The following is an 18,825-nucleotide window of genomic DNA, read 5'->3' as shown; positions in this document are numbered from 1 at the left end:
ACCCGGCCCACATTCGGCCCTCTGAACGATGTGATGTTGGTAAAACACAACACATAGATGTCAATTTTTAAAAAACAGGTCATTTTTATGGTCCTAAACATTAGAACACCACATTCAAATATCTGCACACACACACACACACACACACTACCAATCATAGCAATAAACTTATAAAAACGTAAAAAGACGACTTGCAGTAAATAATTATTCTTTACAAACAACCACCAATCCTGTTCACAGTCTTGTAGCAATTAAACATTATTTGTCTTTAAAAGATCATTTTCCACCCGATGCTAAAATATTACAAGATCTATTGATTCTTCTGTGGAGTCAGTATCTTCTCCTGTCCGACTCCGCCTCGGTACAGTGTCTTCTCGCCGCTGTAGGCTCGTCTCAGGAACGTCTGTGTCCTCAATTTCACCTAAACAACACAAGAGATATTTTATTTTGGACAATAATAAATCATACTTATTTAAACAAATCATCCCTGCTGCCGAATTAGTTGCAACTAGCCTGGGCAGCATTCCTTTTCGGGTTTATGATCCAGTCTGGAGTGGATGATATCGTTACGTCATGTTGTAGTATTGTTTTGTAGTCATCAGGATGATATCGCTACGTCATGTTGTAGTATTGTTTTGTAGTCATCAGGATGATATCGTTACGTCATGTTGTAGTATTGTTTTGTAGTCATCAGGATGATATCACTACGTCATGTTGTAGTATTGTTTTGTAGTCATCAGGATGATATCGCTACGTCATGTTGTAGTAACGTTTTGTAGTCATCAGGATGATATCGCTACGTCATGTTGTAGTATTGTTTTGTAGTCATCAGGATGATATCGCTACGTCATGTTGTAGTATTGTTTTGTAGTCATCAGGATGATATCGCTACGTCATGTTGTAGTATTGTTTTGTAGTCATCAGGATGATATCGCTACGTCATGTTGTAGTATTGTTTTGTAGTCATCAGGATGATATCGCTACGTCATGTTGTAGTAACGTTTTGTAGTCATCAGGATGATATCGCTACGTCATGTTGTAGTATTGTTTTGTAGTCATCAGGATGATATCGCTACGTCATGTTGTAGTATTGTTTTGTAGTCATCAGGATGATATCGCTACGTCATGTTGTAGTATTGTTTTGTAGTCATCAGGATGATATCGCTACGTCATGTTGTAGTATTGTTTTGTAGTCATCAGGATGATATCGCTACGTCATGTTGTAGTATTGTTTTGTAGTCATCAATCATCCATAACTTCCTTTTCCCTCAAGCTACGAGAGCTTTTATTGTTATTCTTCCGGTTTTAGGGAAAAGGACGTTCCGGGTGATTGTTCCTGCCTGATGACTACAAAACAATGACTACAACATGACGTAACAATATCATCTGCTCCAGACCGGATCACACGGCAATTTTGTAACACAGACCAGGCTTTCCTCCGAGGTGGAAAGCCTGGTGACGCGAAGGTTAAGTTGCAACAGACTCGTAAACGATGCAGAGACACCTCCCCGACAATATCGCAGAGACTTAGAGTTTATGAATTTTTGGACCACAATTCTTATACGAGACAATTTTAAGATGACCCATAGAGAAATTACTTACGCAAACCGGGGGATGAGCGAGTGACAGGACTCTTATTTATTCGCAAAATAGTGCCTTACTAGATGCGATGCGGTGCATCTGGACGTGATTCTTACTGGATGGGATGCGGTGTATCTGGACCATAGTCGTGTGGTTTCCATTGGTCAGATTCAGCGGAGGGAGCCGGGGCACCGTGTCGTGAAATATCTCGTCCTCGTCGGACTCCACCAGGCTCAGCACGTCTCCCCTGTCGTCCACCACTTGCCTGGAAACACCACATGGTCCCGTTAGGATGATATATGTTTGTCATTTAACTGTACACACTGAGTTATAGACCAACAAGGTGGACCCTCTTGAAAACAAGTGTATAGTGATTTAATTGGGTCGTCCACTCACTGTTAACACCTTGAGGGCCCGGGCCTATTTAATCCATTAATAAAATGTGTCGTCAGCAAGCGCCTCTAGGCTTGCTGACGATGGATCAGTTTTCATCGCACTAATTTGACGGAGATTATCAATCTCCGTCTCGGGCACATGACCGTGCACTTGAACTTGGCGGTGATTTACGCCATGGGCCCCGATGGTGTTAACAGTTTTTGTATTGAGTTGTGCTTGAAATGTACTGTAATTCTGCAAACTGTTAATAAATACTTCAATCAATCAATGGTTCCATTTGTACACACTCAGTTAATTAAATGAACACTCTATTATACTGTATAATACTGTTGGTGAGCTAGGTGGCTAGAAGGAGGAATGTTCTTTGGTAACACAACTTGCATTGTATGAATGATGTAATTTGGTCCTTCATGGGAGTCATGCATAATATTATGTACTGCATTATTAGTTAAATGTGAGGAACTCACCCAAAGATGCTACCTGCAATGGAAATAAGAATAGCAATATTTAAATAAAGGTTGCTGGTTGAATTTTAGATTCATACATTTTTGCATAACAATGACAAAAATAAATCAATACACAAAATGAATTAGTACAAGAACTGTAGGAAATGGATTGGGGGTAAGTCCCTGCGACATACTAGCGTCATGTCCAGGGGGTGTACTTGTACATCAAGCTGCCTCACGCTACAGAAACAGGAGATAGGCTCCTGCCCCTATGGGCCTCATGGCTCGGCAAGGCAGCAGGCTACTTACTTACTAGTTTTTACTAGAAATTATGAAAAAACGACCATAAAGTGGCAAGTAACTAATTTCCACAACTAACTTTGCAGATTATTAATGCAAAACATAACCAATCAGTTCATATTTAACTACCCGGCAGCACATAAAGTAAAATCAGCCACACCTTTACCAGCTGCAACATCAAAGAGATGAATACACATGAATACATTACTAATTACAGTCCACTAATAGGATTGTGAAATGTGTCACTTGAGTACTGTTACTTTGGAACTGTGAGGACATCTTGATAACGATAACGATGCAATTTGGCCCACATTGCAAGCTCACAAGCGATGCGATCAGCTATTTTCGAATAGCCCAATTATAAAATAGTGTGCAAGTGGTTAATGTATATTTTGTAGTCAGTTTACTTCCCACTACTGGAGGTGTGATCGGGATCATCGGATGCAAGTCGAGCCACCCTGACCTTTGACCTTACCCAGGCAAATTCGGTCCCGTCTGGAGTACAGCGTCTTGGCTATGATGACGCCCGCGCCCACAATCACCGCAGCCAGGAAGATTCCGATGATCGCTCCCGAGTACGGAGCGGAAGCTGCCGGAGGAGACAAAGGAGAAAAAAAAGGGATATGAATGTGCGTGTGGCGCACACGTGTATTGTGTACATAATGAGAGCTGACAGGTTGGTCAACATTCCAGAGAGGGGGGGTGAGCTACAACCTGTCCTGTATTGACTGGCTTTGTGTTGCCTGTGATTAGGTTTCTCCTAAGCGTGTTCATTCTAGAGCCTGGCTCCATGCCAGATCTTTGTGTCCGATGTCGATCGTGGTTTTGGGGAGTCCTAACTAAGCCCCTAACTACACCAAAGGGTCACCATGCAACTCCTTGGGTCCAAACGGTTGCTAGGAGTTGCATGGTGACTCTTCGGTGTGGTTTGGGGTCGTTGAATTCCATGCGTTGAACCACTTGGGACGACATGCGTCAACATGCAGCAATACATATCACACCGCAGGGACAACGCTACAACCGTCTCGACCCTTTGGCTTGGTTAGGGCTTTAGACTACAGATTACAGAGGTCTTTTACCGATATTGATGAGAACCTTTTGGTAGATTTTAATTTTTAATTTTTACACAAACTGAACTTTATTTTAACCACTTAAAACTCTAGTCAATAATCCTGGTCTCTAAACTGCCTCCCCCCCCCCCCCAGGGGCGCCTGATGGAGGGGAAAGGAACTGGTTGGAATAACGTGTTCCTTCCACGCACGGCCAACCAGGGAAACTCCCCCCTGTCAGGTGTAAAGGAGCGACTTGGACACTCGGGCATGAAGGAAGCATGAGTTCAAGTCCGTTGCTCTCTCCATGTCCCTCATACAGTATATGGGGACTAGGTTGGCGGAGGGTGTGTAGAGCCCAGGATCACATTAGATAATTGACACAGGGGTGAAAAATGGGTTACACAATCGTGGGATAAGAATTATATAAAAACAAAACAAAAAAGCTAGTCAATGATGTTCCATAATAGCCAATCTACAAGCTCACAACACACATTGAAAGCTTGTAGTTCTATTGTTGAAACATATACATTTTCACCTATTATGACATGCCCAAATCAGGAACAACGGGGTGAAAGTGGTTAAAAACCATCTGCCAATACTAAATACTAATGTTGGCAAAAAAAAAGTAAAATAATGGCCAGGCCGAACTATGGCCAGCTAGGGCCTTATGTCAATCACTGACCCTTCTATGAGCCCCGGAAAGAATCAATTATGTTACTTTGAAACATTCCAAACCTGCTGATGAACTATGCTTCTACTGTCTGTGTCAACGTGTCTCTAATCTGAACAAGACCAACATAACAGAGCATGTTCTGTTGCTGTAACAAAATTACTGATTGAATGCCGGTGTTAATCCACTGAGTAATGGTTCAGTAAATTGACTCGACTGTTCTGTAAACACATACACAAGCACACCTACTGTATGTAAAAGAGGGTAAAAGTGGTATTTTGGGGGGTGTTTGCAATTGTGTGTCAGAGACCATGGGCTCCATTTTCGTCACCGCTAAACCCCTTATCCCTAAACTTCTTTGCATTTAGAAAAACATTTTTGAATAGTTCAACTAGCCAATCTACATTGACACGTTGTGAGCTTGTAGACTGGCCATTTTAACTATTCAAAAATCTTTAGCAAAATAGTAGAAAAAAAAGGCAAAACAAGTTTAGGGATAAGGGGTTTAGCGGTGACGAAAATGGAGGCCCATGTCTGAGAGCTTTCCATCCAAGGCAACAACCTCACCCACACACGTTGTATCACTAAACTATACTACTTTACATTTGTTTTGCACAATTATTAATTAACACTAGCCCTAAAGCAAATGTTGCGCTGCGACACGGTATTTTTCAGTGCATGACACAGTTGTGCAAGTATTTTAAATATAAAATCAGGCATAATTCCAACACCAACCTCTAAACGTAGCCTGTAAATGCCTAATCCTATCCCAGTCTGAACGGCTTCCCAATTGTAAGACTAAAGGCCTATCCATAGTCCAGTTATGGGTGAAGAGGTGACCACCGAAACGGTGGTTAGTAAAAACAGAGAGATATGTTGTATGATCGCCCGGTGACCACCGTGGCGTGACGTCATGTTGTAGTTTTCGGTGGTCACCTCTTCACCCAAAACTGGACTATGAAATAGGCCTTTAACTCCCCAAAACCACCAATTGTCCTCAGAATGCCTACCGTGTATTTTCAATTTCTACTATTTTTTTCGGTGGGGATATTCGGCCCTCCTCACAAAGTATAGCAATACACTCACACACATGCACACCAGTGTTGTTTTTGGCAGCAATTTTTGATTTTAGTTTTAGTCATAGTCTTTTGAATAGTTTTCCTTTCATTTTAGTCACATTTTAGTCACCAGGAATGTCTTAGTGTTAGTCTAGTTTTAGTCGACTAAATATCACAAGATTTTAGTCGACTAAATCCACGGCTGATTTAGTCGACTAAAATGTATTTTGATGCCGTCGTAATTTACACTAGCTGAAAATATTGTTTATCTGCTATTTTCAGCATGCAACCAAGTGTAAAATGACTTGGATCTCTTGTCCACTAGTCCCTTCCTAACATTTGAGTCTAGTTTCTACCCGTTGACGAAATTGTCAATACATTTAGTCATAGTTTTAGTCATCATAGCTTAGTTTTCATTTAGTTTCCATTTAGTTTTCGTCAGTGAAAAAGGGTAGTCGACGGACATTTTTCGTCTTAAGTTTTAGTCGACGAAAACAACACACAACCCAAGTTAGTAACTCACTCTTAACGGTCAGGTAGACCTCCAACTCGCGGACCGCCAGGGTTAGGGTTAGGTTAGTGAGTAACTCACTCTTAACGGTCAGGTAGACCTCCAGGGTTAGGGTTAGGTTAGTGAGTAACTCACTCTTAACGGTCAGGTAGACCTCCAGCGGGTTAGGGTTAGGTTAGTTAGTAACTCACTCTTAACGGTCAGGTAGACCTCCAGGGTTAGGGTTAGGTTAGTTAGTAACTCACTCTTAACGGTCAGGTAGACCTCCAGGGTTAGGGTTAGGTTAGTTAGTAACTCACTCTTAACGGTCAGGTAGACCTCCAGGGTTAGGGTTAGGTTAGTTAGTAACTCACTCTTAACGGTCAGGTAGACCTCCAGGGTTAGGGTTAGGTTAGTTAGTAACTCACTCTTAAAGGTCAGGTAGACCTCCAGGGTTAGGGTTAGGTTAGTTAGTAACTCACTCTTAACGGTCAGGTAGACCTCCAGGGTTAGGGTTAGGTTAGTTAGTAACTCACTCTTAAAGGTCAGGTAGACCTCCAGCGGGTTAGGGTTAGGTTAGTTAGTAACTCACTCTTAACGGTCAGGTAGACCTCCAGCGGGTTAGGGTTAGGTTAGTTAGTAACTCACTCTTAACGGTCAGGTAGACCTCCAGGGTTAGGGTTAGGTTAGTTAGTAACTCACTCTTAACGGTCAGGTAGACCTCCAGGGTTAGGGTTAGGTTAGTTAGTAACTCACTCTTAACGGTCAGGTAGACCTCCAGGGTTAGGGTTAGGTTAGTTAGTAACTCACTCTTAACGGTCAGGTAGACCTCCAACTCGCGGACCGCCAGCGGGTTCTCGCTGCGGCAGAAGTAGAGACCCTCGTCGTCCTTGGAGACGTTGACGATGGTCAGCTTGAGGGCGGGACCCTCCACGGACAGGATGTACTTGGACCCGGGAACGATGGCTTCCTGATTGATAAATCGTGATTATTTGTTGCGTCATCATTCATAAGAGTGATGTGTTGGAAAAAGAATGGCTGAAATTATTGTAGACATTTATTATCTTTTTTTTTTATATTTGAAACAAATTTTCTATTTGCCTATTTTGTCTATTTAACTTTTTTGCTATTAGCTATTTCAGCAAATGTTGAAACCTTGTTGCTATTCGCTATTATTTTAAGTATACAATTATTAAATAAATTACCTGTTTTGGCCATAGTAGCCTACAGTATGCAGCCCTAAAGTCACAACTCTTGCAACAACTGAACATTTGTTCAAAGATTGTTGGACAACAACTTCAGAAACTTTATACATGCACGTATGATAACAGCATCCTAAGGTTAGCAAGGAATATCACCTCTAATACTATAAGCATGTGTTGTATGGAGAATATAGGTTTCTGCCTTCAGGAAGGAGATATGTGACTAAATCTGACTGAGGGACTGCCATTGGACATTTTTGAATTTGTGTTTTTTCATGTCATATGAAAGCAGGGAATCATAGCTTCAAATTGACATTGGTTGTTCAGTTTGGCCCACCAGTTTTGGAGATATGGCTTATAGAGTAATGTCTTGCAGAAAACAGCGAGTTGAGAAAACAGGCTTGAAAGGTTCACTTCTGTGGTCTCTAACATTACACCTAATTGTATCAGCATACAATAAGGTCAGACTAAAGAGGTCCTTTGTCCACCAGTCGACCTTGAGGCTTAATCAGGAGTTGTAGTAGCCACGGGGTAATCTAAGCAGTGGATATTGCTCTTGTCTTCATGTCTTTATGTATGTAAATTGTCTTGTTCTTTGTGTTATGTCAAATGTGTGTATGTGTGTTCTGCATACTTGGCTGCTGGGTCGCAAGACACATTTCAGTGTGAACTGACAATAAAGTACTATATCATATCATTTTCCAAAGCCTAGTCTTCAACCAGGCGATGTTTACAGGGGGGAGTGAGTGTTGCTCGGTGCAGGTGAGGGTCTTACCTGCCGGGCGGTCTTGAACCAGGCGATGTTGCCAGGGGGGAGCGAGTGTTGCTCGGTGCAGGTGAGGGTCTTGTTGGTTCCCTCCAGCGCCGTGACCATTGGCTGTCCTTCGGGGAACGGGGGCTCTGAGAGGGAACACACATCAGCCTGCGTTCAGTCTTTGCACAAATCATTGCAGCCTGGGACTCATTTGAATGAATAAACCATTGTTTTAGAGAGAAGCACACTACAGCACACTACACTACACCTACACTTCCATTGAAGAATCAGGAATAGGACGGCATGCCATATTGGAAAACTAAAGATTGCCACAATCTTTAATGTAGTTCTTCTCGCCACAATCTTTATTGTAGTTCTTCTCGCCACAATCTTTATTGTAGTTCTTCTTCGGACACCGTTGTAATTCCCTCTTTCCGTCAGGAGAGAGAGACAACGCACATAATTGTTTTATAATGTTAAAGTCATTGCTTTCATGAGTTATTGTGTGATAATTTGGGGAATGTCGTTGTTTATTTTGCAGAGCGAGGTGATACATTGGACTTGTATCACTAGACAACACTACACTAGACAGCACTTGTATCACTATACTAGACATGTTGGGAGAATCACAAGACAACAGATAGTGAAGCAAAAAGCAGATATACTGTAGCTCCTCTCCTTCTGATTGTTCCAAGTCATGTCTTCATAAACATGTCTTGTGAGTGACGTTAAAACCCACAGCACTGAATGACTCACTCACACTGTTCACTTTACTTGTTCTGGCGTGGGACCAAATGTGTGTCCAATGGCCAACCTTTTCTGTGTACACTGGCGCTACAATACCGCCATCAACTCGGGCTGGTTGTGTACACAGCTTGATGTAACTATGGGTTAGAGCGGACCCTGATCAAAGCCTCCAGTAGGCCTTCCATACAGTAACTAATGGGTTAGAGCGGACCCTGATCAAAGCCTCCAGTAGGCCTTCCATACAGTAACTAATGGGTTAGAGCGGACCCTGATCAAAGCCTCCAGTAGGCCTTCCATACAGTAACAAACACAGTGGACGCCTCTTGACAGGAGCTAAATCAATGATATTGGCTGCCGTTTCTTTTAGGAGGTTCATGTACGGATACGAATTACATGAAACCTGTACGCCTCATAGAATTCTCATTTCCAAAACATATCAACAATTTAACTAATCACTCAATTAGGACTGCAACTATCAAATATGGTTCTTAGCGATTGTGTGACATGTTGATTATACGGTTTAATAGAATAATCAAGATGCATGTTAACAAATCGATGCCAAAAAGGTGATCTTTTATAAATCAACTGAATCAAATAGTATGATTAACCACTTTTAGATGCTGGAAAAGGGGTCAAAGATACTCAGTGGAAGTCTCAGGTGGTCTCAGGTGGTCAGTGGAAAGTACATGAATCATTCAACACATCTTCATTCTGTACTGGTCACGGGACACGTTTTTGAAGGCATGATGACATCATGTTTACTGACAGTGGTGGAGAGTAACCAAGTACATTTACTGGAGTACTGTACATCAGTGTCTCCCAAAGTGGGGTCCGGGGACCCCCAGGGGTCCTTGAGGGAGTTCTAGGGGTCCCCAGGAAAAATATATAGTTTGGAACCAAATGGACCCTTATGGGTCTGTACTGTAACTCTGAGATAAGGTACACTTGTACACTCTCAAAGTTAAATTAACATTGATTTTAGGATATAAATTGGGGGTCCCAGAGATAGAAATGCCATTAAATGGGGGGTCCGTAGACTAATGAATCTCAAACTGGGGGTCCTTGAAATTAAACGGGTTGAGAATCACTGCTAGAGCCGTAAAGATCTTCTCTTATGGGGGTCCCTGCACCCTGGGCAAGACCTACGCTGAAAAGACTATCAGCGGAAGTTGCGGGATTTTAGCGGAAGTATCGCCGAAGGAAGTATCCGCGGGCTAAGTAGTATCAATTTGGGGGTCCTTGACATGAAAAGGTTTGGGAACCAAATAACCAATGAATGATCTAGGACGGTCCATCATGCTTACCGAGGACAAACAGAACCAATGAATGATCTAGGACGGTCCATCATGCTTACCGAGGACAAACAGAACCAATGAATGATCTAGGACGGTCCATCATGCTTACAGAGGACAAACAGAACCAATGAATGATCTAGGACGGTCCATCATGCTTACAGAGGACAAACAGAACCAATGAATGATCTAGGACGGTCCATCATGACATCATTCTTACAGAGGACAAACAGAACCAATGAATGATCTAGGACGGTCTATCATGCTTACCGAGGACAAACAGAACCAATGAATGATCTAGGACGGTCCATCATGCTTACCGAGGACAAACAGAACCAATGAATGATCTAGGACGGTCCATCATGCTTACCGAGGACAAACAGAACCAATGAATGATCTAGGACGGTCCATCATGCTTACCGAGGACAAACCCACAGCTGTTCTGGTGCTCCGGGTTGAGTGCCGGGTGTTCCGCCTGGCATCTCAGCGCCATCCCGTCGAACAGCTCGGTTCTGTTAAGCACCAGCGCCACGCTGGCGTTCTGCTCCGAGACGTAGAGATGTCCGTCCAGGCCCGGGCCCGGCCCGCGGCGTCCACCGGTACCGGGCTCCCGGTGGTTCTCCCCCCAGCGCAGCGTGGGTGTCGGGTACGCCCCCAACCAGCTGCAGATGAAGTGGATGTGGGCCGGGTCCTCTCCCAGCTTCCACACGCACTCAGGGTGCCTTTCTGGGGTATCTGAGGGGTATATAGGGTTATATAAGGGTATATTAGGACATTTGTTTTGAGTGATTTTCATGATGGATAAAAGCAGTGGTGGTTTAGCCCATTTTGGACTGAGGTCGATTAAAAAAATTCTAAATAAAAAAAGAAAATCTGAAAAACCCATGTTTCTATGCCAGTGGTGCTCAACCTTTTGAATAATAGCAAATCTACAAGCTCATATCGCGGCACTCGGTGCCGCACTATGAGCTTGTAGATCTGCTAGTTTTGAAAAATCTTGCAAATCTTAATATATATTCAGAGCGAACGTTTTTTAGCTCAAATCTTTGCTTTCAGATGGGGGTCGGCGGCCAAATACAGATAATTCTGGGGGTCCTTGACATGAAATAGTTTGAGAACCACTGACATAGAAACATAGGGTTTTTCAGAAAACTGTCATGATTTAGAAGACTTTTTGTAGAATCGGTCTCAGGTCTAAATGGGGACCCCCTAGAACCCACTTAGAGATCCACTTGGCGTGAAGCGTATTGTTGCTGTCTGGGCGAAACGTGATATGTCCAAAGACCTGTTACTTTTCAGGAAACAGATGGAACAAAGAACCTGTGTTCCTTCCAACAGGTTTCAATGCAGTTATCATTGAGTCAAAAGCTTGTGTTAATACTTTTCATTGGTTAAATATTTATAAAAGCACAGACAGACTACTTTCAATCTGGCATTCCAAGCGTGGGTACATTGTTATTGGGCAAAGGGTTTTGAAATGTTTCTACTCACAACCCGACAGAACTAATTGTAAGCATGTAGATCGGGGTTTTTTCAGCTACTTTTCTGTGACAAGTATAAACTAACTACTAGTACTAATTAAGGCATTAATTTCTGAAGGAACAAGCATGAATAGGTTTGGACACAAATGGACAGGAGGTCAATATGTGACCTGCCTATTTGATAATGTCAATTGATGCAACACCGACATTCCCTCTCAGCCCCTCTTTTCTCATAAACTTCTAAATCGCTCGTCCTAAATAGCGAGAGCGATACGGCATTGCTTGACCCATCTGACCCACGGTTTTGGTCAAACGTTAGGATAATTAGAAGGAGAATCTAAGTATTACAGACCTGATGGCTACACAGAATCACATGCATGAGTTAAGCAACATCCTGTCTGTGTGTGTGTGTCGGCGGGGGGGGGGGGGGGGGGGGGGGGGCTGGCTAGATGGCAGACAAAAGAAGAATACAAAAAATAATTTAGGAAGTCAATCCATCATATCATCAGATTAAAGTGTCCACAGCCCCATCCTGGGGATGAAGATAACATTGATTCTCTTCACTAAGTTGCTCTCAGAACGGAGCCATACACACATTATTACACAAACAAACCTGTATGCAATTGTTCTGCTTGTGCTTGTGTGTGTTACGTCATGAAAGCAAAGTTCAAAGTTCAAATTCTTTAAATCTCTATTGTTGTTTTTACCCTAAATATTTGGATACAGTCCAAGATCCATTTCAACATCCCATTTCCTTTTGAAATTGCTGAGTAACTTTCAGTGAACAGTTTCTTTGTCCTATGGTGATACAATATTGGACAATATTGTGTATTCTTTGTTCGTACTATTGTCATTACAAAAAGGCTTTAGATTCTGTCTTATAAGGGTCAGTCTCTCTCAAACAAAGATTTGAAATTACCGACCAAATGTTGCTATGCCACAGAAACTCAGAAGTCTGTATCTAGTCTAAAGCTTTAATCTCCATCTTGCAAGGACGTATCTTGCCATAGAAGAACATATTTAAAAGCTACCGAGCCCGAGCTCACCAAAACACGGTGAAATAACACAATTCCGTAGCCTACGCTACATACACTACTAGAAAACCCCAAATCCGTACATATTACACTACTACGGTTTTGACCTCAATCGAACTTCGCAACGTTCGTTCGCCATGGCAACTGGCGAACCCCCGGGAACCCCATTCCGTGTTTATAGCATTATGTTATACTTTAGCTATTGAAAAATTAGATGGGGGTTGGCGGTATATTACATTATAATTTTTGGGGTCCTTGACATGACATATTGAGAATTACTGATATAGTAAACATTTTTTAAATTTTGATGTCAGGCCTAAATGGGTTAAATATACATAAATCTTCGTGTTTGAGCACAAAATGCTTTTTGAGAACCCACAAATGCCCCCCCACACACAATCAGTCTACAGTTGTGGCCCCCCACCCTAAACTAGTTGAATACCCCTGCTTTACATCTTTTAGCAGTTTAAACCACCAAACCTGATACGTAGGTAGAAGCTCATTTAAATATACAGGGGTGGAGGATTGGAACTAAATCCCAAGGGAAATTTAATTTGCCCAGTCTTTGAATTTTTTAAAGAATATGTTGAAAAAGTGGCTGATGGGCAAGTTAGTATAGTGCTGTATTTATCTATTTATAGTCTTTTGTTTATTGATCTACGATGGCCGGTTGTAAATGTCATTAGTATTGTAATGTTAGTACACATGTTCTTCTTATCATATGCTGTAACTATTTATTTATTTATTTGGATCACAATGGAATTAACAAAATGTATGGTGTAAGAGCCATATGATGTCTAGTAGTATTGTAGTGCTCATTTGATGTCACCACAGGGCGTGGGGTGCTAGACCCAGTTTGCTTGGGTATTTAATGGGCCCCAATCAAGCAGCAGGTGTTGCTGATTGGCAGAGGCACAATGTTTTTCAACTGTGTTTCTTTGAGCTGTAGTCATGTATCCTGAACAGTTTATTTATGTAAGTATTTATTGTATGCTGAGGTGACAGATCAGCTAATAAATATCTTTGTTTGTGAACTCAATGGACAAGTTTGGACTTTCAGTTTATTTGAGCACACGTCTGAACATCCTCCTTGCCGTCAGCCAACCACAGTGTTCAAGCATAGGGCTTGGACACTACATATGGTATTCGGAAACCGCCAAATACCAATGGATATCCAGCTGACTATAGATAATAATAAAATAGAAAGAGTTTATGAAAACAAATTCTTGGGAGTGATCCTAGACCATAGGCTCTGCTGGAGACCCCATATAAAATATGTGGGGAACAAGATGGCAAAGGGCATCTCAGTTATAAATAGGGCAAAGCACCTTCTCAACCCCAGCTCATTGCACACGCTGTACTGCGCAATGATCCTACCTTACATAAACTACTGCTCTGAGGTATGGGGAAACACCTACCAATCAACCATAAATCCACTAATTATATTACAAAAGAGAGCACTAAGAGTAATAAATAATGCAGGATACCGGGACCACACACACCCACTATTCATACAATCACACCTCCTGAAGTTCACAGATATGGTCAAGGTAAAAATTCTTCAAATCATGTACAAAGCAAGATATAAACAATTACCGGTAAATGTACAGGACACATTTCTAGATAAGGAAGGGGGATACAACCTTAGAGGACCACTGAACTTCAAGAAACCTGTGATGCGCACAAACTTAAAAACAAGGAGCACACTGTGGAATGAGCTGGAGAATGAACTAAAGCACTGTGGAAACATAAACCAATTCAAAACTAGAGTAAAAAAAACTATCTTCGATAAATACAGAAGCGAAGAGTACTAATGGCATTACAAAAGGGGAACTATGACGTACTGTACTATATAATTATATATTCTTATTACTATACTATACCATACATTATGAAATATATAAGCATAGTCAAACCATATCACATATTATGAGTGGACCACTATTGGTAAACCACACATGTATATATAATATATTATTATATGTTGCTTGTGTGTTATATATTATATATATATTATACCATTATTATCATTGTTGTTATTGTTGCTACTGTCATTATTATTATTTACAGTTGTTATTAGTATATATATATATATATATATATATATATATATATATATATATGTGTATATATATATGTACATATATATATATATATGAATGTGTGTAGATAAATGTACATACATAAGGACAGCATGAATGTATGTATGCACTGTGTAAGCAGGCACGGTCTGCTTCACGTGCACAAATGGACTCCAGGGGTAGGGCCCGACAAGCCTATGGCTTCTCCCTAACCCTTTTTCGGAACGGACTGGACATGACCTATGGACACTATAAAAATAATAATAATAATTAAAAAAAAAAAGATGGAAACTGTGTGCAATGTATGAATGTATGTCCTCCTTCCGAAAATAAACTGAACTGAACTGAACTGAACTGAACTGAATTAAGTCCTCTGACTTTTTGTGCAATCCTGACAATTCTGTGCTCTTCTATGAATTGTATCATGTATATATCAAATAAATCAAATTAAAAAACACCTACAGTAGACCAGCAGCTGGGCGCTCCAGGTGGCGTGCCTCCCCGAGAGGCCGTTCCGGGCGGTGCAGCTGTACTCCCCCTGGTGCTCTGGCTGGACGTCTTCTATCCTGAAGTCCAGCGAGGAGAAGGAGCCCCCTGAGGCCATGTCCGCGGCCAGGGAGTCGTTGCTGGACGAGGCTCCCCTGAAGCTCCACGCCAGGCTGGGAGAGGGCCTCGAGGCGGCCGAGCAGCTGAAGGACACGGTGGCGCCTCGCCGGACGAAGAGCGTCCCGTTGGCCAAGGCCGCGGCGGGACCCATCGATGCCGATATGTTCGATGGACCGCCTGGGAAGAAATTGAATAATTACTGTATCGATTCGACGCGCAGGTCTTCACATACACAGGTGGTGGAAAAAGTACTCACATTTTTTTTTACTTTAACCCATTTTAGACCTGAGGCCGATTCTAAAATTAACGGTTTTCTGAAAAACGTAGGCTTTCTATTTCTATTCCTGAAAAGTTCCTGAAAGATGTGAAAATGTAATCCCTGCAGATCCAGCTCATCTCTCTACTCATACCTGTAGCTACAGTCATACAGTATTCTGTGACGCCCAGCTCATCTCTCTACTGTACCTGTAGCTACAGTCATACAGTATTATGTGACATCATACGTGTAGCTACAGTCATACAGTACTCTGTGACATCATACGTGTAGCTACAGTCATACAGTACTCTGTGACATCATACCTGTAGCTACAGTCATACAGTATTCTGTGACATCATACCTGTAGCTACAGTCATACAGTATTATGTGACATCATACGTGTAGCTACAGTCATACAGTATTCTGTGACATCATACCTGTAGCTACAGTCATACAGTATACTGTGACATCATACCTGTAGCTACAGTCATACAGTATTCTGTGACATCATACCTGTAGCTACAGTCATACAGTATTCTGTGACATCATACCTGTAGCTACAGTCATACAGTATTCTGTGACATCATACCTGTAGCTACAGTCATACAGTATACTGTGACATCATACCTGTAGCTACAGTCATACAGTATTCTGTGACATCATACGTGTAGCTACAGTCATACAGTATTCTGTGACATCATACCTGTAGCTACAGTCATACAGTATACTGTGACATCATACCTGTAGCTACAGTCATACAGTATTCTGTGACATCATACCTGTAGCTACAGTCATACAGTATACTGTGACATCATACCTGTAGCTACAGTCATACAGTATTCTGTGACATCATACCTGTAGCTACAGTCATACAGTATTCTGTGACATCATACCTGTAGCTACAGTCATACAGTATTCTGTGACATCATACGTGTAGCTACAGTCATACAGTATTCTGTGACATCATACCTGTAGCTACAGTCATACAGTATTCTGTGACATCATACCTGTAGCTACAGTCATACAGTATTCTGTGACATCATACCTGTAGCTACAGTCATACAGTATTCTGTGACATCATACCTGTAGCTACAGACTAGTCATACAGTATACTGCGACGCCCGCTGAGCCACCCTGGGATCAATGAAGGCCTATCTATCTCGCTATGCATGAGCCACACACACGCCAATTATGTTAATCCCGAAGAACCAGTTTCGGCAGAAACTCGCCGTGGTGCCCGGCATTTACTGGTCAGGTTGGTACACCACAAAAAAAGACACCCATCATATCCCTGTATTAAGCTTGTGGTGGACAGCGTACAAAAAAAAACATCCTGTGGCCAAAAACAGAGCCTATAAATACTCACTGACTACTCGAACTTGGACCGGTGTTTGCGCGGTGGCAGTGCGGTTGTCGAGCGATGCGTTGCAGAGGTACGTGCCCTCATCAGCAACGGTGAGCCCATGGAGGGTTAGCGTGCCGTTGTCCATATCTATGGTGTGGTGGTGGTGGTGGTGGTGTTTTCCGGGTAGCGGCGAGGGCTCGGGGGCAGCAGTCGCAGCAGAGCCATCATCTCTTTTCGACATTTCTCGTCCGTCTTTGGTCCATCGCATCGTGGTGTAGACCGGCGATCCATCGTCGTCGGAACACTGAAGCAGGAGGTCTTCTCCCAGACTTCCATAGACGGTTCTGTTGGAGCTTTGACCTGAGACTGTAGAGCACAATATCACGTTGTTTTAAATAGTTATTCAGCATGTTTGTACAGTACAATGAATGAATGAATGAACCATTGTAAAGCGCTTTGAGCACTTGGAAAAGCGCTATAACAATGCAATTCATTATTATTATTAGTCTGTTATAAATACTAACAACAATAATTATAATTTTAAAACAGACTCTAGACCAGGGGTCCTTGAGGGAGTTCCAGGGGGTCCCCAGCTAAATGATAGTTAGGAACCAAAAGGACCCTTATGGGTCTGTAACTGAGTGTGTTAACCAACACTTTCAGAGTTAAACTAACAGTGATTTTACAATATAAATTGGGGACCGTCCCAAATATAGAAATGCCATTAAATGGGGGCCCGTAGACTAATTCAGGTCAAACTGGGGGTCCTTGAAATTAAACAGGTTGAGAATCACTGCTATAGAGCTGTAAAAAGAAATGTTCTCTGATGGGGGTCCCTGGCATATCTCTTCAAATGGAGGGTCCGTGGGCTAATTAGTGTCAGTTTGGGGGTCCTTGACGTGAAAAAGTTTGGGAACCACTGCTCTACTGTACATATGAAGAAAATCTGCAGTGCAGAGTGAAAACATTTACAAACATTGCATACATGAAATACTAATAAGAAAAATGACGTAGCCTACACTACAGAACCCCCAGTCGCACTCCCAAATAACACGCAACTTAAATAAATGAATACAATTTAAAAACGCATAATTTGATTGATTGATTGAAGTATAACAGTTTGCAGGATTACAGTACAGTTACAGTTCAAGCACAAACTCAATACAAAAACAGTGAACTGTGAGTGGACGACACCATAAAGCATTACACTTGTTTACAAGAGGGCCCACCATTTTCAATTCATCATAATGAAAACACAAGGCTATATAGTTATATGATAGTTATAGGTTAGTATCACTGCAGATATAAGCAAATGTTTAGCTAAAAAGGGACGGACGGTTTATAGAATATACTATAGTCCTTTTTAATGTGAGAAAAGGGGGATTTTTTTGTTTGTTTACATTGTCAAAAATAACACTGTAACAACTCTGTAATTGATTGATTGAAGTATTTAACTATGTATTAACAGTTTGCAGAATTACAGTAGCCTACATTTCAAGCACAACTCAATACAAAGAACTGTTAACTGTGAGTGGACGACCCAATATAAAGCACTACACTTGTTTACAAGAGGGTCGGTCCACCATTGTTCAATTCATCATAACATTTAGAGACATGATACATACACACTATAATAGATTAGTTATTTTTTGACAGACCGAATGTCTGTTTGTCTATAATATAAGCGCACTGTCTGCACTCACCTGCCGCCCGCAGCAGCTGTAGAAACGCAGCGATCATGACAACCTTCATGATCAAAATATAATGACCAACACAGACCGACTGTCTCACAACAACAAACAACATGGACAAAAGGCTGCGTTTCCCCAAACCAGTCCGACTAGTCTGGCCGTAATAATAACAACACTTGATCCACAGATGAACTCCACACATTTAGACACTTCAGATAATAGTTAGCCCATTGTAATAATAATAATACACTTTTTAAAGTTACAAGAAAACTAGGTTATATCCACACGAATTCGACCGATAGCTGCTGGTTAACTTAATAGTAATCTTCTCTCCCATTGCGTA

The 18,825-nt window shown here is 41.8% G+C and overlaps 1 protein-coding gene across 2 annotated transcripts; it reads right to left on the bottom strand.

The window, feature by feature from the left end:
• Nucleotides 1-194: 194 nt before the first annotated feature.
• On the bottom strand, nt 195-18,825 carry vsig10 (V-set and immunoglobulin domain containing 10). Of its 2 annotated transcripts, XM_083784364.1 has the most exons (10): nt 18,731-18,825; nt 18,495-18,537; nt 16,813-17,157; nt 15,047-15,367; nt 10,409-10,723; nt 7,971-8,095; nt 6,804-6,963; nt 3,181-3,312; nt 1,698-1,841; nt 195-421 (listed from the first exon to the last, which is right to left on the bottom strand). In XM_083784364.1, the coding sequence occupies exons 2-10, from the start codon at nt 18,529-18,531 to the stop codon at nt 294-296; spliced, it is 1,707 nt and encodes a 568-aa protein (XP_083640490.1). In that variant the 5' UTR covers nt 18,532-18,537; nt 18,731-18,825; the 3' UTR covers nt 195-293. The 2 variants fall into 2 exon arrangements, with proteins under 2 accessions (XP_083640490.1, XP_083640489.1); XM_083784363.1 differs by having other exon boundaries at nt 18,495-18,819.

Source organism: Protomyctophum parallelum, assembly GCF_964188405.1.
Source record: "Protomyctophum parallelum genome assembly, chromosome: 15".
Lineage (NCBI taxonomy): Eukaryota > Metazoa > Chordata > Actinopteri > Myctophiformes > Myctophidae > Protomyctophum > Protomyctophum parallelum.
This window is presented reverse-complemented; position numbering and strand designations above follow the sequence as displayed.